The sequence below is a fragment of the Haematobia irritans genome, chromosome 3 (genome assembly GCF_050003625.1).
Source record: "Haematobia irritans isolate KBUSLIRL chromosome 3, ASM5000362v1, whole genome shotgun sequence".
Lineage (NCBI taxonomy): Eukaryota > Metazoa > Arthropoda > Insecta > Diptera > Muscidae > Haematobia > Haematobia irritans.
The window spans coordinates 20056797-20083252 of NC_134399.1; the positions used below are offsets into that span (position 1 = coordinate 20056797).

Here is a 26456-nt window from a genome sequence, read left to right on the forward strand (position 1 = left end):
TAATTTTATTTCTATAGAAAATTTTCGGACATTTGTTTTTTAGAAAGCGTTCTAAAAGTTTTATTTCTATAAAAAATTCTTTCGTTTTGTTTGTTATTGTTGGTTTATTCTTCAAGCCCTATTGTTGTTTTTTGATTTCAGCTTAAAACCATGAATTGGCTAAACTACAAGGGTATCTTAACCAATAGAGGAAATGTAATTCTGAAAAATTCTCTGAAAATTATTTCTATAGAAAATTTTTTTCTATAGAAAATTTTCGTAAAATTTTATTTTTGTAGAAAATTTTCTGAAAATTGTATTTTCATAAAATATTTTCTGCAAATGTAATTTTTATAGAAAATATTGTCGAAATTTTATTTCCACGCAAAATTTCTTCAAAATTTCAATTCTATTGAAAATTTTGTCAAAATTTTATTTCTCTAAAACATTTTGTCAAAATTTTATTTCAAAAGAAATTTTTGTCAAAATTTTATTTCAAAAGATGTTTTTGTCAAAATTCTATTTTTATTTTTATAGAAAACTTTTTTCAAAATTTATTTCTATAGAAAATGTCACAATTTATATCTATAGAAAATTTTGCAAAAAATTAATTTTTGTAGAAAATTTTGTTAAAATTGTTTTTCTATACAAAATGTTGTCAAAATTTTATTTAAAAAGTAAGATTTCTCAAAATTTTATTTCTAAAGAAAATTTGTTAAAAAAGTTTATTTCTGTAAAACATTTTTTGAAAAAATTTTTCTATATAAATCAAAAATTTCTGAAAATTTGATTTATACAAAAAATTTTCGTTTTGTATAGAAAATTTTCTCACAAATTATTTTTATAGAAAATGTTTTCAAAATTTTATTTCTATAGACAATTTTCTCAAAATTTTATAGCTATAGAAAATTTTCTCAAAATTTTATTTCTATAGAAAATTTTCTGAATATTTTATTTTTATAGAAAATTTTGTTAAGAATTTATTTCTATAGAAAAGTTTGTCAAAAATTTATTTCCCTAGAAAATTTTGACAAAACCTTATTTCTATAGAAAAATTTACCAAAATATTATGTTTATATAAATTTTTGTGAAAATTTTATTTCTATGGAAAATTTTATCAACATTTAATTTTATAGAAAATTTTATCAACATTTTTTTTTATAGAAATTTTTTTAAAGAAAATTTATTTCTGTAGAAAACTTTGTAAAAATTTTATGTCTATTGAAAATTTTCTCAAAATTTTATTTCTATAGAAAATTTTCTCAAAATTCTATTTCTAAAGAAAATTTTATTTCTATAGAAAATTTTGTGTTCATAAAAATTTTCTCAAAATTTTATTTCCATAGAAAATTTTCTCAAAATATTATTTCTAAAGAAAATTTTCTGAAAATTTTATTTCTATAGAAAATTTTCTAAAAATTTTATTTCTATAGAAAATTTTCTGAAAATTTTATTTTTATAGAAAATTTTGTAAAAATTTTATGTCTATAGAAAATTTTGTTAAAATTTTATGTCTATAGAAAATTTTGTCAAAATTTTATTTCTATAGAAAATTTTACCAAAATTTTATGTTTATATAAATTTTTGTGAAAATTTTATTTCTATAGAAAATTTTGGCAAAGTTTTCTTTCTATATAAAATTTTGTTAACCCTAGGATAGGCTACTTGGTCTGGCCAGACCAAATTTGACTTTGAGCGCTTAGTGATCGAAAGCTTATCGCCTATCGTAGAGTTAAAAACGTATTTGTATAGAAATTTTTGCAAAAAATTTATTTCTGCAGAAAATTAATATTTATAGAAAATATTGTCAAAAATTTATTATAGGAAATTTTGTCAAAAATTAGAGGATGCTGATGAGGAATGTGGTAATTCCGAAACGTGTGTCCATCCAACCATATTGCACAAATAAATTTGACAAACTTTATTTTCCTATGTTGGTTAAGCTACACTTGTAGTTTAGTCAATGCACTATGCATGAAAGCTGAAATCAAAAACAACAATAATTAAAATTTATTTCTATAGAAAATTTTCTGAAAATTTTATTTTTATAGAAAATTCTATCAAAATTTTATATTCTGAAAATTTTATTTCTACAAAAATTTTAAAATATTTTTTTTTCTGTAGAAATTTTTTTTTTATATTTTATTTCTATTGAACATTGTTATCAAAATTTTATTTCTGTAGACAAGTTTCTGAACATTTTTTTCTAAAGAACATTTAATTTCTATAGACAATGTTTTCAAACCTTTATTTCCATTGAAAATTATGTCAAAATTTTATTTCCATGGAAAATTTTGTCAAAATTTCATTTCTATAGAAAATTATCTGAAAATATTATTCCTATAGAAAAATTTTCTTGAAGTTCTATTTCTATAGAAAATTTTGTTAAAATTTTATTTCTATAGAATATTTCTCTCTTGCTATGGAAAATTTTCTCAAAATTTTATTTCTATAGAAAATTTTCTGAATATTTTAGTTTTACAGAAAATTTTGTTAAGAATTTATTTCTATAGAAAATTTTGTCAAAAATTTATTTCTCTAGAAAATTTTGACCAAACCTTATTTCTATAAAAAATGTTGTCAACATTTTATTTCTATAGAAAATTTTATTAACATTTTATTTTTATAGAAAATTTTATCAACATTTTTTTAAAGAAAATATATTTCTGTAGAACACTTTGTCAAAATTTTACGCCTATAGGAAATTTTCTCAAAATTTTATTTCTATAGAAAATTTCCTCAAAATTCTATTTCTAAAGAAAATTTTCTGAAAATTTTATTTCTATAGAAATTTTTATTTTTATAGGAAATTTTGTTAAAATTTTATGTTTATAGAAAATGTTGTCAAAATTTTATTTCTATAGAAAATTTTATAACAATTTTATTTCTATATAAAATTTTGTTAAAAACGTATTTGTATAGAAAATTTAGCAAAAAAAATATTTTTATATTATTTAATTTTTATTTAATTTTATCAAAAATTTATTTCTATAGGAAATTTTGTCAAAAAGTTGAGGATGCTGATGAGGAATGTGGTAATTCCGAAACGTGTGTCCATGCAACCATATTGCAGTCTATAGGGCGTTGCACAAATAAATTTGACAAACATTCTTTTCCTCTGTTGGTTAAGCTACACTTATAGTTTAGTCAATGCATGGTTTTAAGCTGAAATCAAAAACAACAATAATTAAAATTTATTTCTATAGAAAATTTTCTGAAAATTTTATTTCTATAGAAAATTTTCTGAAAATTTTATTTTTATAGAAAATTCTGTCAAAATTTTATTTTCTGAAAATTTTATTTCTAGCCAAAAATTTTCTGAAAATTTTATTTCTATAAAAACTTTTTAAAAATTGTATTTCTGTAGATTTTTTTTTATATTTTATTTCTATTGAACATTGTTATCAACATTTTGTTTCTGTAGAAAATTTTCTGAACATGTTTTTTTCTAAGGAACATTTAATTTCTATAGACAATGTTGTCAAACTTTTATTTCCATGTAAAATTATGTAAAAATTTTACTTCCAAGGAAAATTTTGTCAAAATTTCATTTCTATAGCAAATTATCTGAAAATTTTATTCCTATAGAAAATTTTTCTTGAAATTCTATTTCTATAGAAAAATTTGTCAAAATTTTATTTTTATAGAACATTCTTCTCTTGCTACACTGGAAAAATATTTACGTGATGCAAAATTTTCAAAATATTAAGGACAAATTTCTTAAAAGTAATGCAATTTTAATTAAAATAAAGTTTATAATCTTTGCCTCAAAAATTTTTTTCAGTAAATTTAGGACACAAATATTGCAACTTTGCCCATGTCTCTGAACTAGGGCTAATTTTCCTTAAAGTAAAGAAACACATTTTTGATTTAAAGAAATTTTCCTTAAATCAACTGAAATATTGAAACTTTAAATTTAAGATAAAAGTTCTTCAAATATAGGCTAAGACTTATTTTGAGGATTTAGTATCTTTGGTTGAAAGTTTTTTTGGAATTAAGAAAACATTTTTTACTCTGAAGTATCCGTTGTAATTTGGATTTTTAAACTGGCATTTGTTTTTACGTGAGTACCTTTATTAATAAACCGCGAAAAAGGGAATAAAAATTTGATAAATGAAATCTGTATCCTAATTTTAATTTTATTGGTCTTAGATTTAAAGCCAGATAGGTCGCTAAAAATGTCTTTATTTTGAAGAAGCCGCATCATTGGCTCGGAATCAATACCAAAATCCTTAAGGGAAGATCAAAATCTTTGGATCCAAGTAAACTTTTTTTTGAGCGTATGGAATATTTTCTCAAAATTTTATTTCTATGGAGTTTTTTTAATTTAAATTTTTTTTTGAAAATTTTGTCAAAATTTTATTTCTATAGAAGATTTTCTTAAAATGTTATTTCTATAGAAACTTTTCTCAAAATTTTGTTTCTATAGAAAATTTTTTTAAAAATTTTGTAAAATTGTATTTCTATAAAAAAAATCTCAAAAGTTGTATTTCTATAGAAAATTTGGTGAATAAATTTATGTCAATATATTAAAGTGGCACAACACAGCAAAATTATGGCTTAAAATTGGCAAATTGTCAACGAAAGGTGGCAGATCGGTTACACTGGCACCGATCACATCTGGAATGAAAAATAGCATGGCAAAACGGAGGCACTTAAATGTAAAATGTATGTCATTAATTGACAAAAATATCATCGCTGAGAAAAGTGGCACATTTGTTATTAAAGTGACATAATGGTAACTCTAGTATGAGCAGCGATGTGGATGAACATCAATCTCCAAGTTCGACTTTAAACTTTTTAAATATTTCCTTACCCATTCCATTGTATATCCTGGGATGGTTAAAGTCCAGGATGATTGTCGCCATATCACTAAGTTCTAGAGGTATAAAAAACCTTTATGGCATGTCAAGGAAAAAGTGCTGCCAAATCTTGTTTTTGACGAGTAACTTCAATTATTTTTTAGCGTTGCCTTTGAAAATTTCTAAAATGTAGCACAAAAAGTATCACTTGAAATAGAAAGTGACACTATTTTTAAAATTAGAAACAAAACCACGAATTAAATTAAATTTTCTATGGAATTATAATGTCGCGTTTTTCCTCAATTTCTTCGAAAATAAATCCTTGAAATTAAAAATTCATTCCAGAAAAAATTCTATGAAAAATATTGCACTACAAAAGGAATTGATTAAAAAGTGGCCCAAATGGCACAAAATTGTAAAAAGTATGGCATTTAGGGGCAAAATATATTGGGGCTTACAAAAAGTGTCAAATTTACTATAAAAGAGGCATAAAGGTAACTCTACTCTGAGAACCTTAAAAAATGTCAAATATTTCCATATCCCTCCCATTGTGCATGATTACATAGATGAAAATGGAATGGTTAATGTCTAGGATGATTGCCCCTATTTCGCTGAGTTAGTACAGGTATAGGAACCCCAACATCAAAATAGCAAAAAAAAAAATAAAAAAAATTAACATCGTTGTCTTGATCAGAGCCAGGGTAATTGAGCGGGTCGACACATGTTATTGGCTGGCAACGTCAATAGATAAATCTTGTCATGCTGATGCTGATGCCGTGTTCAACAAGCAATTTGCCCTTTTCAGTGTTGCTGATGCTGTTTGTTAATGTCGAGCCGCCGCGAAGGCTGTTGCTCCTTGTCTCGCTAATTATTTTCACAAATTGTGGTTGCAAAGCACGCACGCACCACTGCCAAATGGGAAGACAGCCAGTCAACAAGCAAACCAGCCGAAGATTGCCAGTGGAAATGCGGATATTTATAAATGTTTGGCACGCGCATCTCTTGAATAGTTTCCTTGTCGTTAGCATTAGCTTTGGCAAATTGCGGTTGTTTTGATTGCAATGGAGAGTATCCCAATCTATGGCATGGAAAATTGATTTCATTTGAAGCTGGGAGGGAAGAAATAGGTAAGCCTTAAAGATTTATTGTCATGTCTATAGGCTGCATGGTTTGGAAATGCCAAAGACTTAGGTGCTATCATCACAAGTCAATTAGGATTTATCTAAGAGGGCTAATTGTGAGTGCGAAAATTTGTGTCAAAATAGTTTTATGGATGCCTTAATTTCTTTCGCCGAAAACCATCCAGGGTTTTCATAAGGGAAGGGGAACATTCGTCACAGGAATAGGGAACTATAGTATCAAGAAAATACTGTAGATTTCGTAGGTCCATATGGATATGTTGGGTTTGATAAGGTTTTACTACAATAACTGATTTGAATTCCTCTGGCATATTTAACGAGAAACGTTTGTCCGTTGTAGGAGAGATATTCGGAATACCAAACCACATTTAGACTTTACTAAAAATATTAACACTATAGAAAATTTTCTGAAAATTTTACTTCTATGGAAAAATTTCCGAAAATTTTATTTCTACAGAAAATTTTGTCAAAATTGTACTTCTATACAAAACTTTCTCAAACTTTTATTTCTATAAAAAGTTTTATTAAAAATATTAACACTGTAGAAAATTTTACTTCTATTGAACATTTTCTGAAAATTTTGTTTCTACAGAAAATTTTGTCAAAATAGTACTTCTCTACAAATTTTTCTCAAACTTTTATTTCTATAAAAAGTTTTCCTAAAATTTTATTTCTATAAAAAATGTTTCTAAACTTTTATTTCTATAGAAAATTTTATTCAAAATTGTACTTCTTAAAAAAAATCTCACAATTTTATTTCTATAGAAAATTATGTGAAAATTTTATTTCGGTATTAAATTATAAATATTAATTTTCTCAAAATTTTATTTTAAAAATTTTTAAAATTTTATATCTATGGAAAATATTCTGAAAATTTTACTTCTACAAAAAATTCTCTCAAAATTTCGTTTCTACAGAAAATGTTGTGAAAATTTTTCTTCTATACAAAATTTTCTCATACTTTTATTTCTATAAAAAATTTTTATAGAATTTTTATTTTTATAGAAAATTTTCTCAAAATTTTATTTCTATAGAAAACTTTCTCACAATTTTATTTTCATACAAAACTTTCTCACAATTTTATTCGTATAGAAAATTATTTCAATTTTTTTTTTAATGGAAATTTTTCTCAAAATTTTATTTCTATAGAAAATTTTCTCAAATTGTATTTCTATAGAAGAATTTTGTGAAAATTTTCTTTCTATAAAAAATTTTGTGAACATTTTATTTCTGTATTAAATTTTGTTAATATATAATTTCTACAGAAAATGTTCTCAAAATTTTAATACTATAGAAAATTTTCTCAAACTTTTATTTCCATAAAAAAAATTTCTCAAAATTTTATTTCTATGGAAAATTTTCTGAAAATTGTATTTCTATAGAAAATTATGTGAACATTTTATTTCTTATTAAATTTTGTCAATATATAATTTCTATAGAAAATTTTCTCAATATTTTTTTTCTATAGAAAATTTTCTGAAAATTTTATTTCTATAGAAAATTTTCTCAAAATTGTATTTCTATAGAACAATTTTGTGAAAATGTTCTTTCTATAAAATATTTTGGGAACATTTTATTTCTGTATTAAATTTTGTTAAAATATCATTTCTATAGAAAATGTTTTCAAAATTTTAATTCTATAGACAATTTTCTAAAAAAATTATTTCTATAGAAAATTTTCTGAAAATTTTATTTCTATAGAAAATTTTCTGAAAATTTTATTTCTATAGAAAATTTTCTGAAAATTTTATTTCTATAAAAAATTTTCTGAAAATTTTATTTCTATAGAAAATTTTCTGAAAATTTTATTTCTATAGAGAATAATATCAAAGTCTTGTTTCTATAAAAAAATTTTAAAAATTTTATTTTTATAGAAAATTTTCCAAAAATTGTATTTCTACAGAAAATTTTCTTTCTATAGGTAATTTTCTGTAAATTTTATTTCCATAGAAATTTTTGTGAAAATTTTATTTCTGTATTAAATTTCGTCAATATATAACTTCTATAGAAAAATTTCTAATGATTTTATATTTTTTATTTCTATAGAAAATTTTGTCAAAATTTTAATTTTTGTATATATTTTAAAATTTTCGTTATTCCAATAAGCAAATTTTTCTAAATTTTAATTCTATAGACAATTTTCTAAAAAAAAATATTTCTATAGAAAATTTTCTGAAAATTTTATTTCTATAGAAAATTTTCTCAAAATTTTATTTCTATAGAAAACTTTCTCTCAATTTTATTTTTATAGAAAATTTTCTCATATTATTTATATAGAAAATAACCTAAAATTTTTATTTCTATAGAAAATAACCTCAAAATTTTAATTCTATAGAAAATTTTATTTTTATTTTTATAGAAAATTTTCCCAAAATTGTATTTCTACAGAACAATTTTGTGAAAATTTTATTTCTATAGAAAATTTTCTTAAAATTTTATTTCTGTATTAAATTTCGTCAATATGTAATTTCTATAGAAAATTTTCTAATAATTTTATATCTATAGAAAAATTTTATTTCTATAGAAAATTTTGTCAAAATTTTAATTTTATATATATTTTAAAATTTTCCGTACTCCAATAAGCAAATTTTTAAAAATTTTAATTCTATAGACAATTTTCTAAACACATTATTTCTATAGACAATTTGCTATAAAAAATATTTCTATACAAAATTTTCTCAAAACTTTATTTCTATATAAAATTTTCTCAAAATTTTATTTCTATAGAAAATTTTCTCACAATTTTAATTTTTGTAGAAAATTTTCTCATTTTATTTCTATAGAAAATAACCTCAAATTTTTTATTTCTATAGAGAATAACCTCAAAGTCTTATTTCTATAAAAAAATTTTTAAAAATTTTATTTTTATAGAAAATTATCCAAAAATTTTATTTCTACAGAACAATTTTGTGAAAAATTTCTTTCTATAGGTAATTTTCTGTAAATTTTATTTCCATAGAAAATTTTGTGAAAATTTTATTTCTGTATTAAATTTCGTCAATATATAATTTCTATAGAAAATTTTCTAATAATTTTATATTTATAGAAAATTTTTATTTTTATAGAAAATTTTGTCAAAATTTAATTTTATATATATTTTAAAATTTTCCTTACTCCAATAAGCAAATTTTTTAAAATTTTAATTCTGTAGACAATTTTCTAAAATAAATTATTTCTATAGAAAATTTTCTGAAAATTTTATTTCTATAGAAAATTTTCTCAAAATTTTATTTCTATAGAAAACTTTCTCACAATTTTATTTTTATAGAAAAGTTTCTCATAATTTTATTTTTATAGAAAATTTTCTCATTTTATTTCTATAGAAAATAGGGAGCCACTGAGGTGCAATGGTTAGCATGCCCGCCTTGCATACACAAGGTCGTGGGTTCGATTCCTGCTGCCACCTAACCTAACCTAACCTTCTATAGAAAATAACCTCAAAGTTTTATTTCTATAAAAAATAACCTCAAAGTTTTAATTCTATAGAAAATGTTCTCAAAATTTTATTTTTATAGAAAATTTTCCGAAAATTGTATTTCTACAGAACAATTTTGTGAAAATTTTCTTTCTATAGGTAATTTGCTGAAAATGTTATTTCTATAGAAAAGTTTGTGAATATTTTATTTCTGTATTAAATTTCGTCAATATATAATTTCTACAGAAAATTTTCTAACAATTTTATATCTATAGAAAATTTTTATTTCCATAGAAAATTTTGACAAAATGTTAATTTTTGTATATATTTTAAAATTTTCGTTACTTCAATAAGCAAATTTTTCAAAATTTTAATTCTATAGACAATTTTCTAAAAAAAATTATTTCTATAGAAAATTTTCTGAAAATTTTATTTCTATAGAAAATTTTCTGAAAATTTTATTTCTATAGAAAATTTTCTGAAAATTTTATTTCTATAGAAAATTTTCTGAAAATTTTATTTCTATAGAAAATTTTCTCATAATTTTATTTCTATAGAAAATTTTCTCACAATTTTAATTTTTGTAGAAAATTTTCTCATTTTATTTCTATAGAAAATAACCTCAAATTTTTATTTCTATAGAGAATAACCTCAAAGTCTTATTTCTATAAAAAAATTTTTAAAAATTTTATTTTTATAAAAAATTATCCAAAAATTTTATTTCTACAGAACAATTTTGTGAAAAATTTCTTTCTATAGGTAATTTTCTGTAAATTTTATTTCCATAGAAAATTTTGTGAAAATTTTATTTCTGTATTAAATTTCGTCAATATATAATTTCTATAGAAAATTTTCTAATAATTTTATATTTATAGAAAATTTTTATTTTTATAGAAAATTTTGTCAAAATTTAATTTTATATATATTTTAAAATTTTCCTTACTCCAATAAGCAAATTTTTTAAAATTTTAATTCTATAGACAATTTTCTAAAATAAATTATTTCTATAGAAAATTTTCTGAAAATTTTATTTCTATAGAAAATTTTCTGAAAATTTTATTTCTATAGAAAATTTTCTCAAAATTTTATTTCTATAGAAAACTTTCTCACAATTTTATTTTTATAGAAAATTTCTCATAATTTTATTTTTATAGAAAATTTTCTCATTTTATTTCTATAGAAAATAGGGAGCCACTGAGGTGCAATGGTTAGCATGCCTGCCTTGCATACACAAGGTCGTGGGTTCGATACCTGCTGCCACCTAACCTAACCTAACGTTCTATAGAAAATAACCTCAAAGTTTTATTTCTATAAAAAATAACCTCAAAGTTTTAATTCTATAGAAAATGTTCTCAAAATTTTATTTTTATAGAAAATTTTCCGAAAATTGTATTTCTACAGAACAATTTTGTGAAAATTTTCTTTCTATAGGTAATTTGCTGAAAATGTTATTTCTATAGAAAATTTTGTGAAAATTTTATTTCTGTATTAAATTTCGTCAATATATAATTTCTATAGAAATTTTCTAACAATTTTATATCTATAGAAAATTTTTATTTCCATAGAAAATTTTGACAAAATGTTAATTTTTGTATATATTTTAAAATTTTCGTTAATCCAATAAGCAAATTTTTCAAAATTTTAATTCTATAGACGATTTTCTAAAAAAAATTATTTCTATAGAAAATTTTCTGAAAATTTTATTTCTATAGAAAATTTTCTCAAAATTTTATTTCTATAGAAAACTTTCTCACAATTTTATTTTTATAGAAAATTTTCTGATTTTATTTCTATAGAAAATAACCTAAAATTTTATTTCTATAGAAAATAACCTCAAAGTCTTATTTTAAAAATTTTATTTTTATAGAAAATTTTCCCAAAATTGTATTTCTACAGAACAATTTTGTGAAAATTTTCTTTCTATAGATAATTTTCTGAAAATTTTATTTCTATAGAAAATTGTGTTAAAATTTTATTTCTATATTAAATTTCGTCAATATATAATTTCTATAGAAAATTTTCTAATAATTTTATATCTATAGAAAAATTTTATTTCTACAGAAAATATTGTCAAAATTTTAATTTTATATATATTTTAAAATTTTCCTCACTCCAATAAGCAAATTTTTAAAAGTTTTAATTCTATAGACAATTTTCTAAACACATTATTTCTATAGACAATTTTCTATAAAAAATATTTCTATACAAAATTTTCTCAAAACTTTATTTCTATATAAAATTTTCTCAAAATTTTATTTCTATAGAAAACTTTCTCACAATTTTATTTTTATGGAAAATTTTCTCATTTTATTTCTATAGAAATAACCTCATATTTTTATTTCTATAGAGAATAACCTCAAAGTCTTATTTCTATAAATTTTTTTTTTAAAAATTTTATTTTTATAGAAAATTTTCCAAAAATTGTATTTCTACAGAAAAATTTTGTGAATTTTTTTTTTTTAGGTAATTTTCTGTAAATTTTATTTCCATAGAATATTTTGTGACAATTTTATTTCTGTATTAAATTTCGTCAATATATAATTTCTATAGAAAATTTTCTATTAATTTTATATCTATAGAAAATTTTGTCAAAATTTTAATTTTATATATATTTTAAAATTTTCCTTACTCCAATAAGGAAATTTTTTAAAAATTAAAATTCTATAGACAATTTTCTAAAAAAAATTATTTCTATAGAAAATTTTCTGAAAATTTTATTTCTATAGAAAATTTTTTCAAAATTTTATTTCGATGGAAAACTTTCTCACAATTTTATTTTTATGGAAAATTTTCTCATTTTATTTCTATAGAAAATAACCTCAAAGTTTTATTTCTATAGAAAATTTTCTTAAAATTTTATTTTTTATAGAAAATTATACAATAATTGTATTTCTACAGAACAATTTTGTGAAAATTTTCTTTCCATAGGTAATTTTCTGTAAATTTTATTTCCATAGAAAATTTTGTGAAAATTTTATTTCCGTATTAAATTTTGTCAATATATAATTTCTATAGAAAATTTTCTAATAATTTTATATCTATAGAAAATTTTTATTTCTATATAAAATTTCGTCAAAATTTTAATTCTATATATATTTTAAAGTTTTCCTTACTCCAATAAGCAAATTTTTCAAAATTTTAATTCTATAGACAATTTTCTAAAAAAAAAATTATTTCTATAGAAAATTTTCTGAAAATTTTATTTCTATAGAAAATGTTCTCAAATTTTTATTTCTATAGAAAACTTTCTCACAATTTTATTTCTATAGAAAATTTTTTCAAAATTTTATTTCTATAGAAAACTTTCTCACAATTTTATTTTTATAGAAATTTTTCTCATTTTATTTCTATAGAAAATAACCTAAAATTTTTATTTCTATAGAAAATAACCTCATAGTTTTAATTCTATAGAAAATTTTCTCAAAAAAAAATTTTTTTTTGAAATTTTCCAAAAATTGTATTTCTACAGAACAATTTTGTGAAAATTTTCTTTCTATAGGTAATTTTCTGTAAATTTTATTTCCATAGAAAATTTTGTGAACATTTTATTTCTGTATTAAATTTCGTCAATATATAATTTCTATAGAAAATTTTCTAATAATTTTATATCTATAGAAAATTTTATTTCTATAAAAAATTTTGTCAAAATTTTAATTGTATATATATTTTAAAATTTTCCTTACTCCAATAAGCAAATTATTAGATACTATAGACAAAGATCCTGTCAAGCCAAAAAATTGCATTCAAATATATAAGGCAACTTTAATTACCAGTTTATTTTGCTTTATAATGAAAATTGACAAAATTGTCTTTGAAAATTTCTATCCTCAAAACTGTCACATTTGAAAACCTGTCAAATGAAAATTGAACGAATGTACGGCATGCAACATGTGGCATTTTAAAGTATTCAGTGGCAGCATACGCATGGTGTTCACAGGGAAATTTATTTACATGTAAATACCATCTTGAAAGCAATTGCTTTTGCTGCCAAAAAAAATTCTCTGTTGGAAACGTTTAATAGCCAATATATGAAAATCTATAATTTTTTTAAAATTTACGCGAGAGGACATAGGCAATATGGTCTCAGTCTCAAAAAATGAAAATTATAAATAAATCCGAAATATTAGAAACGCAACAAATATTGAAACTCAAAGCACCATTCGACGATATTGTAGATGGATAAATTTATAAATAAACACCCATGTTCTCAGAGAAGAAAAACAAAACACCACAAGGCATGGTAGCAGCTTTCCAAAGCCATACAATTTTCTAATAGCTTCAGGTAATGCAGCATGCATTTACGCACTAAATTCAAAGCGACAAAAAATTATATATAAAAAGAAATTATTATTTTTTTTATTTTTGAGTATTTTTTTTAAATTTTTTTAGACATTTGATTTTTTAAAAAAGTTTTCACTTTTTCTTATTTATTTTTTACAAATTGTCACAGAGCATGAAATTATTTTTGATTTCTTGTTTTCATTTCCCTCATATTTCCATTTTGTTTATATTTTTCATTTTAATTACATTTTTCTTATTCGGCATATTTTGTTTTTAATGATTTACACTTTTGTTGTCGCTATAGTCTTCAAAATCGTTTCACTTGTTGTTCTCACAAAATTTTCAAAATTTATTTTCGTGAAAAAAAAACCGAAATAAAATTATTTATAGTGTTGGCCGTTGGTCTCTTTGTCTTGATGGTTGGGTGAGAACTGAAGAAACATTTCTATTTGAAATATTCGGCCATTCGGTCATGAGTTGCCACATGAATGAAGAATCGATTTTCTTTTGTAATAAAAGTGGGACAAATATTTTTATAATGGATGTGGTTTGATCTGCAAATGAGTGGGGGAAAAGAAAAACTATAAAAAGACGGGAAGAACTCTACAATAGATTTGAACCCTTGGAAATAGTTAAGGAAAATCTTTCCCAATTTTAGAAATGGACCGATAAAATTTAAAATACAAATTTCGTATTTTACTTAAATTATTATACCCACCACCATAGAATGGTGACGGGGGTATAATAAGTTTGTCATTCCGTTTGTAACGCATCGAAATATCGATTTCCGACTATATAAAGTATATATATTCTTGATCAGGGAGAAATTCTAAGACGATATAACGATGTCCGTCTGTCCGTCTGTCTGTCTGTCTGTCTGTCTGTCTGTCTGTCTGTCTGTTGTAATCACGCTACAGACTTCAATAATGAAGCAATCGTGCTGAAATTTTGCACAAGCTCGTCTTTTGTCTGCAGGCAGGTCAAGTTCGAAGATGGGCTATATCGGTCCAGGTTTTGATATAGTCCCCATATAAACCGACCTCCCGATTTGGGGTCTTGGGCTTATAGAAATCGTAGTTTTTATCCAATTTGCCTGAAATTTGAAATCTGGAGGTATTTTATGACCATAAAGAGATGTGCCAAAAATGGTGAGTATCGGTCCACGTTTTGGTATAGCCCCCATATAGACCGATCTCCCGATTTTATTTCTTGGGCTTATAGAAACCGCAGTTTTTATTCAATTTACCTGAAATTTGAAATCTAGAGGTATTGTAGGACCACAAAGACGTGTGCCAAAAATTGTGAGTATCGGTCCATATTTTGGTATAGCCCCCATATAGACCGATCTCCCGATTTTACTTCTGGGGCTTATAGAAAACGCAGTTTTTATTCAATTTACCTGAAATTGGAAATCTAGAGGTATTGTAGGACCACAAATACGTGTGCCAAAAATTGTGAGTATCGGTCCATATTTTGGTATAGCCCCCATATAGACCGATCTCCCGATTTTACTTCTTGGGCTTATAGAAACCGCAGTTTTTATTCAATTTATCTGAACTTGGAAATCTAGAGGTACTGTAGGACCACAAATATGTGTGCCAAAAATTGTGAGTATCGGTCCATATTTTGGTATAGCCCCCATATAGACCGATCTCCCGATTTTACTTCTTGGGCTTATAGAAACCGCAGTTTTTATTCAATTTACCTGAAATTGGAAATCTAGAGGTATTGTAGGACCACAAATATGTGTGCCAAAAATTGTGAGTATCGGTCCATATTTTGGTATAGCCCCCATATAGACCGATCTCCCGATTTGGGGTCTTGGGCTTATAGAAACCGTAGTTTTTATCCAATTTGTCTGAAATTGGAAATCTAGAGGTATTTTAGTACCATAAAGAGGTGTGCCGAAAATGGTGAGTATCGATCCATATTTTGGTATAGCTCCCATATAGACCGATTCCCCAATTTTACTTCTTGGGCTTCTAGAATCCGAAGTTTTTATCCTATTTGCCTGAAATTGGAAATCTAGAGGTATTTTCGGGTCACAAAGAGGTGTGCCGAAAATGGTGAGTATCGGTCCATATTTTAGTATAGCCCCCATAAGAACGATCTCCCGATTTAACTCCTTGGGTTTCTAGACACCGTAGTTTTTATCTGATATGCCTGAAATTGTAAATATTCTGGTATTTTAGGCTCACAAAAACGTGTATCGGATTAAGTTTTTATCGGTCCATTTGGTAATGCCTCCATATAGACCGACTTCACTTCTTGAGGGTGTAGAAGGCGCACTGATCATGAAAATTGCTTGAAACTCAATGTAAAATTTCCAGATTTTGCTTCTACAGATTTAAGATTTCAAATCAAGACGTTATTTTATAATTTTCTTGCACACTTACAAGAGATGTTAATGATTCCTCTAAACCTCAAACAAAAATGGTTCTTATAAATCCAGAATCTGATATAGTCCTCATAGGTGAAATCTTTACATTTATCTTCGGGTTGTGTCCTCAAGTCCTCAAGCCCTCCTGAAATTTCAAAGGAAACCCTAATATTTGGTTCATGGTGGTGGGTATTTAAGATTCGGCCCGGCCGAACTTACTGCTGTATATACTTGTTATTATTATTATTATTATTATTATTATTATTATTATTATTATTATTATTATTATTATAATTATTATTATTATTATTATTATTATTATTATTATTATTATTATTATTATTATTATTATTATTATTATTATTATTATTATTATTATTATTATTATTATTATTATTATTATTATTATTATTATTATTATTATTATTATTATTATTATTATTATTATTATTATTATTATTATTATTATTATTATTATTATTATTATTATTATTATTATTATTATTATTATTATTATTATTATTATTATTATTATTATTATTATTATTATTATTATTATTATTATTATTATTATTATTATTATTATTATTATTATTATTATTATTATTATTATTATTATTATTATTATTATTATTATTATTATTATTATTATTATTATTATTATTATTATTATTATTATTATTATTATTATTATTATTATTATTATTATTATTATTATTATTATTATTATTATTATTATTATTATTATTATTATTATTATTATTATTATTATTATTATTATTATTATTATTATTATTATTATTATTATTATTATTATTATTATTATTATTATTATTATTATTATTATTATTATTATTATTATTATTATTATTATTATTATTATTATTATTATTATTATTATTATTATTATTATTATTATTATTATTATTATTATTATTATTATTATTATTATTATTATTATTATTATTATTATTATTATTATTATTATTATTATTATTATTATTATTATTATTATTATTATTATTATTATTATTATTATTATTATTATTATTATTATTATTATTATTATTATTATTATTATTATTATTATTATTATTATTATTATTATTATTATTATTATTATTATTATTATTATTATTATTATTATTATTATTATTATTATTATTATTATTATTATTATTATTATTATTATTATTATTATTATTATTATTATTATTATTATTATTATTATTATTATTATTATTATTATTATTATTATTATTATTATTATTATTATTATTATTATTATTATTATTATTATTATTATTATTATTATTATTATTATTATTATTATTATTATTATTATTATTATTATTATTATTATTATTATTATTATTATTATTATTATTATTATTATTATTATTATTATTATTATTATTATTATTATTATTATTATTATTATTATTATTATTATTATTATTATTATTATTATTATTATTATTATTATTATTATTATTATTATTATTATTATTATTATTATTATTATTATTATTATTATTATTATTATTATTATTATTATTATTATTATTATTATTATTATTATTATTATTATTATTATTATTATTATTATTATTATTATTATTATTATTATTATTATTATTATTATTATTATTATTATTATTATTATTATTATTATTATTATTATTATTATTATTATTATTATTATTATTATTATTATTATTATTATTATTATTATTATTATTATTATTATTATTATTATTATTATTATTATTATTATTATTATTATTATTATTATTATTATTATTATTATTATTATTATTATTATTATTATTATTATTATTATTATTATTATTATTATTATTATTATTATTATTATTATTATTATTATTATTATTATTATTATTATTATTATTATTATTATTATTATTATTATTATTATTATTATTATTATTATTATTATTATTATTATTATTATTATTATTATTATTATTATTATTATTATTATTATTATTATTATTATTATTATTATTATTATTATTATTATTATTATTATTATTATTATTATTATTATTATTATTATTATTATTATTATTATTATTATTATTATTATTATTATTATTATTATTATTATTATTATTATTATTATTATTATTATTATTATTATTATTATTATTATTATTATTATTATTATTATTATTATTATTATTATTATTATTATTATTATTATTATTATTATTATTAGTTTATTTAAAATCATAATAAATTATGAAAATAAATACAAAATAAAGATACTAACAACTAATGACGTTTTTTTTCTTGTAAAAAATGCGCACTTTTTTTTGCATTTTTCCAGGAAAATTTACTTTTTAGGTTTTTTTCTAAAAAAAAAACAGGCAAAAGTGCGAAAAGGCTTCGAATTCTGTTGTGAAAATAGTGCCACACATAGAGACAAATTACGGGCATTTTCAGCACTGCCAAAAAACGAGAGTGCTGTGATTGCCCTGTTTCCTTCTTTGAATTCTTTTCTGTCCGCTGAAATGATAGCATTTTTTTTAGGTTGCTGGTAACATTTTAAAAATGCGCATTCTGTACAGACAAAATGACGGCAAAGCACTTTTTTCAGAAAACAAAACACCATAAGTTTTCGACCTATCTACCTAAATTAAAATGGCCGCGACTTCAAATGGAAAAGATTGGTAACGCTCAAAAGTCGGAAGGACTCCATTTTTACGCCACCTGTATGACGAAATTATTTTTGTATTGTCCTTAATCCATAATACATTTTTATATCCACCACCATTGAATTATTAATGGCGGTATTTTATGTTTGTCATTCCGTTTGTAACACAGCGAAATATCGATTTCCGACTAAATAAAGTATATATATTATCGATCAGGGAGAAATTCTAAGACGATATAACAATATTCCTCGGTCTGTCTATTGTAGTGACGCTACAGTCTGAATGAAGCCATCGTGCTGAAATTTTGCAGAAACTCTTTCGTCTGCAGGCAGGTCATGGGCTATATCGGTCCAGATTGTTATATAGCACTCATACTAACCGACCCAAAGTGGTTCCAAATCGTTTTTTTTTTTTTTTGGAAATAATTCTGCAATATTTGATTGGATAAAGATATCAACATAATTCTTTGTGTGAAAGCTGAGATGTTTTCCTCTACGTTTGTAAGTTTGTGGGTCCGTAGAGGGCCCACGTGCTGACCCATAGATCTTGAAAGTTGTTCATCTAGGTATAATGAAATTTTGCTTTATCTGTCAAATCTGTATTTATGAACCGACTTCGATGATTTTTCTAACTTTCGAACGAAACAAGCTATCGACTTGAAACTTGACACAAGTAGTTGTTATTAATGTAGGTCGGATAGTATTGCAAATAGGCCATATCGGTCCACTTTTACGTACAGCCCCCATATAAACGGACCCCCAAATTTAGCTTGCGGATCCTTTAAGAGAAGCAAATTTCATCCGATCCGGCAGAAATTCGGTACATGGTGTTAGTATATGGTCTCTAACAACCATGCAAAAATCGTTCCACATCGGTCCATAATTATATATATAGCCCCCATATAAGTTAATTTCATCCGATCCGGCAGAAATTCGGTACATGGTGTTAGTATATGGTCTCTAACAACCATGCAAAAATCGTTCCACATCGGTCCATAATTATATATATAGCCCCCATATAAGTTAATTTCATCCGATCCGGCAGAAATTCGGTACATGGTGTTAGCATATGGTCTCTAACAACCATGCAAAAATCGTTCCACATCGGTCCATAATTATATACAGCCCCCATATAAACCGATCCCCAGATATGGCTTGAGGAGCCTCTAAGAGAAGCAAATTTCATCCGGTCCTGCTGAAATTTGGTACATAATGTAAGTATATGGTCTCTAACCACCATGCAAAAATCGTTCCACATCGGTCAATAATTATACATAGCCCCCATATAAACCGATCCCCTGATTTGGTTTGCGGGTCCTCTAAGAGAAGCAAATTTCATCCGATCTGGCTGAAATGGTATTAGTATGTTATATGGTCTCTAATGACCATGCAGAAATTGGTCCATATCGGTCCATAATTATATCTAGCCCCAATATAAACCAATCACCAGATTTGACCTACGGAGCCTCTTGGAAGACCAAAATTCATCTGATTCAGTTGAAATTTGGTACGTGGTGTTAATATATAGCCTCAAACACCCATGCAAAAATTGGTCGAAATCGGTCAATAATTATATATAGCCCCCATATAAACCGATCCCAGATTTGATCTTCGGAGCCCCTTGGAAGAGCAAAATTCATCCGATTCGGTTGAAATTTGGTACGTGATGTTAGTATATGGTATCCAACAACCATGCAGGAATTGGTTCATATCAGTCCATAATTATATATAGCCCCCATATAAACCGATCACCAGATTTGACCTCCGGTGCCTCTTGGAAGACCAAAATTCATCTGATTCAGTTGAAATTTGGTACGTGGTGTTAATATATAGCCTCAAACACCCATGCAAAAATTGGTCGAAATCGGTCCATAATTATATATAGCCCCCATATAAACCGATCCCAGATTTGACCTCCGGAGCCCCTTGGAAGAGCAAAATTCATCCCATTCGGTTGAAAATTGGTACGTGATGTTAGTATATGGTATCCAACAACCATGCAGGAATTGGTTCATATCAGTTCATAATTATATATAGCCCCCATATAAACCGATCCTCAGATTTGACCTCCGGAGCCTCTTGGAAGAGCAAAATTCATCCGATTCGGTTGAAATTTGGTACGTGATGTTGGTATATGGTATCCAAAAACCATGCAGGAATTGGTTCATATCAGTCCATAATTATATATAGCCCCCATATAAACCGATCCCCAAATTTGACCTCCGGAGCCTCTTGGAAGACCAAAATTCATCTGATTCAGTTGAAATTTGGTACGTGGTGTTAATATATAGCCTCAAACACCCATGCAAAAATTGGTCGAAATCGGTCCATAAATATATACAGCCCCCATATAAACCGATCCCAGATTTGACCTCCGGAGCCCCTTGGAAGAGCAAAATTCATCCCATTCGGTTGAAATTTGGTACGTGATGTTAGTATATGGTATCCAACAACCATGCAGGAATTGGTTCATATCAGTCCATAATTATATATAGCCCCCATATAAACCGATCCTCAGATTTGACTCCGGTGCCTTTTGGAGAAGCAAGGTGGTCTATATCAGCCCATAATCATATCAAGTTCATAATTGTATATAGCCCCCATAAAAGCGACCCTTATATTTCAATTCTGGCTCTCTACGTACCGTGCAAAAGTCCATATCGATTCGTAATTATTTGTAGACGTACCTATACATACCTTTTTTGTCTAATATATACCACGTATGGACTAACGCACAATTTAGAAAACGATGTTAAGAAGTTTTAAGATACCACAACGATTGTGGATGACAGTCTTTCGTAGAAGTTTCAGCGCAATCCATGGTGGAGGGTACATAAGATTCGGCCTGGCCGAACTTACGGCCGAACCTGGTCTACAAATTTGGTTAGTGTGTCGGTGCTAACGTTGTTAAAAGCTGAATGCCAAAATATACAGCTGGCATGTACATTTTAATAGAGAAATATCTCTCTATAGTACCACTTTAGGTAGGACCACATTTTGCGGCATTTTACTTTGTTGTCAACCACGTTGTCTATGGTCCTCAGCAGAAATGATGTTAGACCATGGGGTTCCCTAGCTCGGGTATGAAGACTACTCTTGCCTCCTGCCAAGACATTAGAGCGTATTCGAATCCAAGGCATATCGTACAAATTTCGGTTAAGCGGACACTTTATAGTCCATCTTCTTTTGAAATAGTACCAGAGATATCCCATGGGTTTTAGGGAGGAATTTCTTCATTGAGTTACATGCCAACCTTTACCGACACATTCCAATGTGTCGGTAAAGGTTGAGTTACATGTCATGCGTTAATGCGTCCGTTGATAGAAGAGTTGAATTTTCTTGTTGAAAGCAAAAGTGTTGTTAGAGTGCTTCAAACTGAAAAATATCAACCCCTTCCATCAACGCACGGATTAACGCATGATATGTAACTCAACTTTAACGCTGTCTACCTGGTCGCAGAATAATACTTCATTCTTTTTGCGACGTGCCCTGTTGCAAAGTCTTTCGACCTCTTTCTCAATGTTACGAATCTCCCCTGTCACCCAGGATTCTTCTTGTGCAGATTTCCTTTCATGGAGTGAAAGCCCTTATTAATACGGCCTTTGAGTGTCAACATGTCTATCAATGTCCTGTACCACTGTGCAGATTGGGCTAAATAGCGCCAGATGGAGTCTCATCATTGCTCCGAATTTTGTGCAATGGGTCTTAGCCATACTTCGGAATCTTATTGGGTCCGATTCTGGCCCAGTTATTCTAAACCTTTCATTTCATCAGTTGTTGCAACTCATGTGACATGTACACTGACAGCCTCTCATAGTCGATGACCAATTGAGTTTAATTCCTTCCCTCCATTGCTACGCCATTCTTTAAACTGCTGGTGGATCAGGGTGATATGGGCCTTCTATAACGCCATTTTCTAATAGCGCCAGAGGTTTTTTTCAGAATTCAGTCAGCCTGGATGAATAAAGTTATCTATACGAAATCTTGAATTCAGCCTGGCTGTATAACATTTCCTATAGGAAGCCGTGAATTCAACCTAGCTGAATAAAGTTTTCTATGGGAAAACTTGAAATTCGGCCTGGCTGAATAAAGTTTTCTATGGGAAACCTAAAATTCACCCTGGCTGAATAAAGTTCTCTATAGGAAAACATAAATTCAGCCTGGCTTAATAAAGTTCTCTATAGAAAAACTTAAATTCAGCCTGGCTGAATTAGGTTTTCTATAGGAAAATTAAATTCAACTTGGTTGAATTAATTTTTTCATAGTAAAAGTGGAATTTAGCCTAACTGGTATAAAGTTTTCTATACGAAAACTTAAATTCAGCCTGGCTGAATAAACATTTCTATAGGAAAACTTAAATTCAGCATGGCTGGAATAAAGTTTTCTGTAAGAAAACTTAAATTTCAGGATGGTTCACGAAAGTTTTCTATAGAAAAACTTAAATTCCAGCCTGGTTCAATAAAATTTTCTATAGGAAAACTTAAATTCAGTCTGGCCGAATTTGGTTTTCCATAGGAAAACTTAAATTCAACCTGGCTGAATAATGTTTACTATAGGAAAACTTTAAATCAGCCAGGCTGAATAAAGTTTTCCATAAGTAAAATTAAATTCAGCCTGGTTTTCTATAGAAAACTTAAATTTTGCTTGGTTAAACTTATATTCAACCTCGCTGAATAATGTTTCTGATAAGAAAATTTGAACTCAGCCTGGCCGAACAATGGCTTCTATAGGAAAGCTTGAATTCAGCCTGGCTGAATACAATTTCCTATACAAAACATAGAATCCAACGTAGCTGAATAAAGTTTTCTATATAAAAACTTAAATTCAGTATGGCTGAATAAAAATTTCTATAGGAAAACTTTAATTCAGCTGGGCTGAATAAAAATTTCTATAGGAAAACTTTAATTCAGCCTGGCTGGAATAAGTTTTCTATACGAGAACTTAAGTTCAGCCTGGCTGAATAATATTTTCTATAGGAAAACTTAAATTCAGCCTGGCTGGAATAAGGTTTTCTATACGAAAACTTAAATTCAGCCTGGCTGAATAAAGTTTTCTATATTAAAACTTAAATAGGACCTGGCTGAATTTGGTTTTCCATAGGAAAACTTAAATTCAACCTGCTGAATAATGTTTACTATAGGAAAACTTTAAATCAGCCTGACTGAATAAAGTTTTCTATAGGTAATATTAAATTCAGCCTGGTTTTCTATAGAAAACTTAAATTCAGCCTGGTTAAACTTAAATTCAACCTCGCTGAATAATGTTTCTGATAAGAAGACTTGAACTCAGCCTGGTCGAACAATGGCTTCTATAGGAAAGCTTGAATTCAGCCTGGCTGAATACAATTTCCTATACAAAACATAGAATCCAACCTAGCTAAATGAAGTTTTCTATACGAAAACTTAAATTCAGCCTGGCTGAATAAAAATTTCTATAGGAAAACTTTAATTCAGCTGGGCTGAATAAAAATTTCTATAGGAAAACTTTAATTCAGCCTGGCTGGAATAAGTTTTCAATACGAGAACTTAAATTCAGCCCGGGTGGAATAAAGTTTTCTGTAAGAAAACTTAAATTTCAGGATGGTTCAAGAAAGTTTTCTATAGAAAAACTTAAATTCAGCATGGCTGAATAAAGTTTTCTATATTAAAACTTAAATTCGACTTGGCTGAATTAGGTTTTCCATAGGAAAACTTAAATTCAACCTGCTGAATAATGTTTACTATAGGAAAACTTAAATTTAGCCTGGCTGAATAAGGTTTCCCATAGGAAAACTTAATTCGTCTTGGCTGAATAAAGGTTTCTATAAGAAAACTTTAAATCTGCCAGGCTAATTAAAGTTTTCTGTAGGTAAAAATAAATTTATCCTTGTTTTTTATAGAAAACTTAAATTCAGCCTGGTTAAACTTAAATTCAACCTCGCTTAATATTGTTTTCTATAGGCAATTTTGAATATAAGCATTACTTAATAAATGTGTCTACAAAAGTTTTAATACAGCCTGGCTGAATATAATTTTCTATACAAAACCTAGAATCTAACTTAGCTGAATAAAGTTTTCTATAGGAAAACTTAAATTCAGCCCAGTTTTATAAGGTTTTCTATAGGACAACTTAAATTCAGCTCAGCTGAATAAAGTTATCTATACGAAAACTTTAATTCGCCTGGCTGTATAAAAATTTCTATAGAAAAACTTGAATTCAGCGTGGCTGAATAAAGTTTTCTATAGGAAAATTTGAAATTCAGCCTAGCTGAATAAAGTTTTCTATGGGAAAACTTGAAATTCAGCCTGGCTCAATAAAGTTCTCTATAAGAAAACTTGAATTCAGCCTGGCTGAATAATGTTTTCTATAGGAAAACCTAAATTCAGCCTGGCCGAATAAAGTTTTTAATAGAAAAACTTGAATTTAGCCCGGCTGAATAATATTTTTTATAGGCTGATTTCATGTTTTCTATATAAAACTTTATTCAGCCATGCTGAATTAGAGTCCATGGTCATAATGTTTGTTTCTCTCTCACCACTAACTGGTGAATTGTATACAAATTTAGATTTATATTAAAATTTATGTTGTAAAAACGTGACCACATTTAACACTCCACAAAGGGTTGGCCATTTAATATTGATGAAGGCGGTCAAATAGTTATGAGTTCTATTGCAACCAGTTTCGCAATACTCAATTCTTAAATGAAAATTGAAAATTTCCCATTCGTAACTTAAATTCAATTTTCTTGATTATATGGCTTCCTTTATGCAATATCCTTATCCTAGAGCATTGTGTTGATGAATTCAAAGGCGAAGAATATAAATTATTTACCTGATTGCCAGACGTGTATCAATCAATAGAACAGTTCGTCAAGTGAAAAACACATTTCATCGGTCCATAAAACTTTCGAAGTGAAGAAAAAAACAACAAGACCTCTTCAAAATTTATTGGCCAGTTTTGAGACAAAACATATCAACATTTCAATAACAGAAAAGAAAAAGAAAAAGGATACCGAACCCTAATATAGCACTGGACAAGACAGGACAAGTGTTGGCCACCTGCAGGGATTTCTTCGAAAACAAAAAACGAAAAAATGTTACACAATGTTTCATGGCTTTCATCCATGCCAGCCATGTTGAAGGCTAGTGAAGAATCTGTTGAAAAGTGTTCACTCACATAAAACCCATCAACTAAATTTCCGTAACGAACATTGGACACAAAAAAGTCAAAGTGAGAAAACTTAAGCTGAGGAGATGCAGCGAACCCGGTTGAATTCTAACAAAACGAATGACAAGCAAGTGTTTGCCAAATCCTTGGAAATTTTTCATTGAAGACAAAAAAGAACCTCTATCTCAAAGAAGAAGAAAAAAAACGAAAAATTTATGTATTTCCGTTGTAGCTTTTATACAAAGTGTCTTTTCACTTCCTCTTTCTATATTGCTGCAGTTTCATGTTGTGGAGTAAAAATGGAACAACATATCCTGCAAACTTAAATGCAGTCATAATTTAGAAAATGCTACCAGCAGGTGTATAGCTAGGTGGTGAGTTCTTTAAGGGAAATACTAAAAAGTGAGAATAAGGAGAAAAACCAAAAGGAACAAATAAAAGAAAAAAACCCAATGCAATCAATGCCATATTTAATTGAGAATGAAATCATAAAAAAACCATTAAACAGCCCAGCTGAATTAAATTCGGCCAAACTGAATTTATGCTTCACTACACAAACATAATTCAGCAGGGCTTTATTCAAGTTTTCTATAGAAAACCTAATTCAGCAAGTGTTAATTTAAGTTTTCCTATA

General features: G+C 25.4%; 1 protein-coding gene across 1 annotated transcript in view; it reads right to left on the minus strand.

Moving 5' to 3' along the window:
- The window catches only part of SmydA-4 (SET and MYND domain containing, arthropod-specific, member 4), a 29921-nt gene extending 15888 nt beyond the window's left edge, over positions 1–14033 (minus strand). The window contains exon 1 of the mRNA XM_075300952.1: positions 13863–14033. Coding sequence (XP_075157067.1) covers positions 13863–13880 — 18 coding nt within the window. The 5' untranslated portion in view covers positions 13881–14033. The remainder of the gene's footprint in view (positions 1–13862) is intronic.
- Between the last annotated feature and the right edge of the window lie 12423 nt (positions 14034–26456).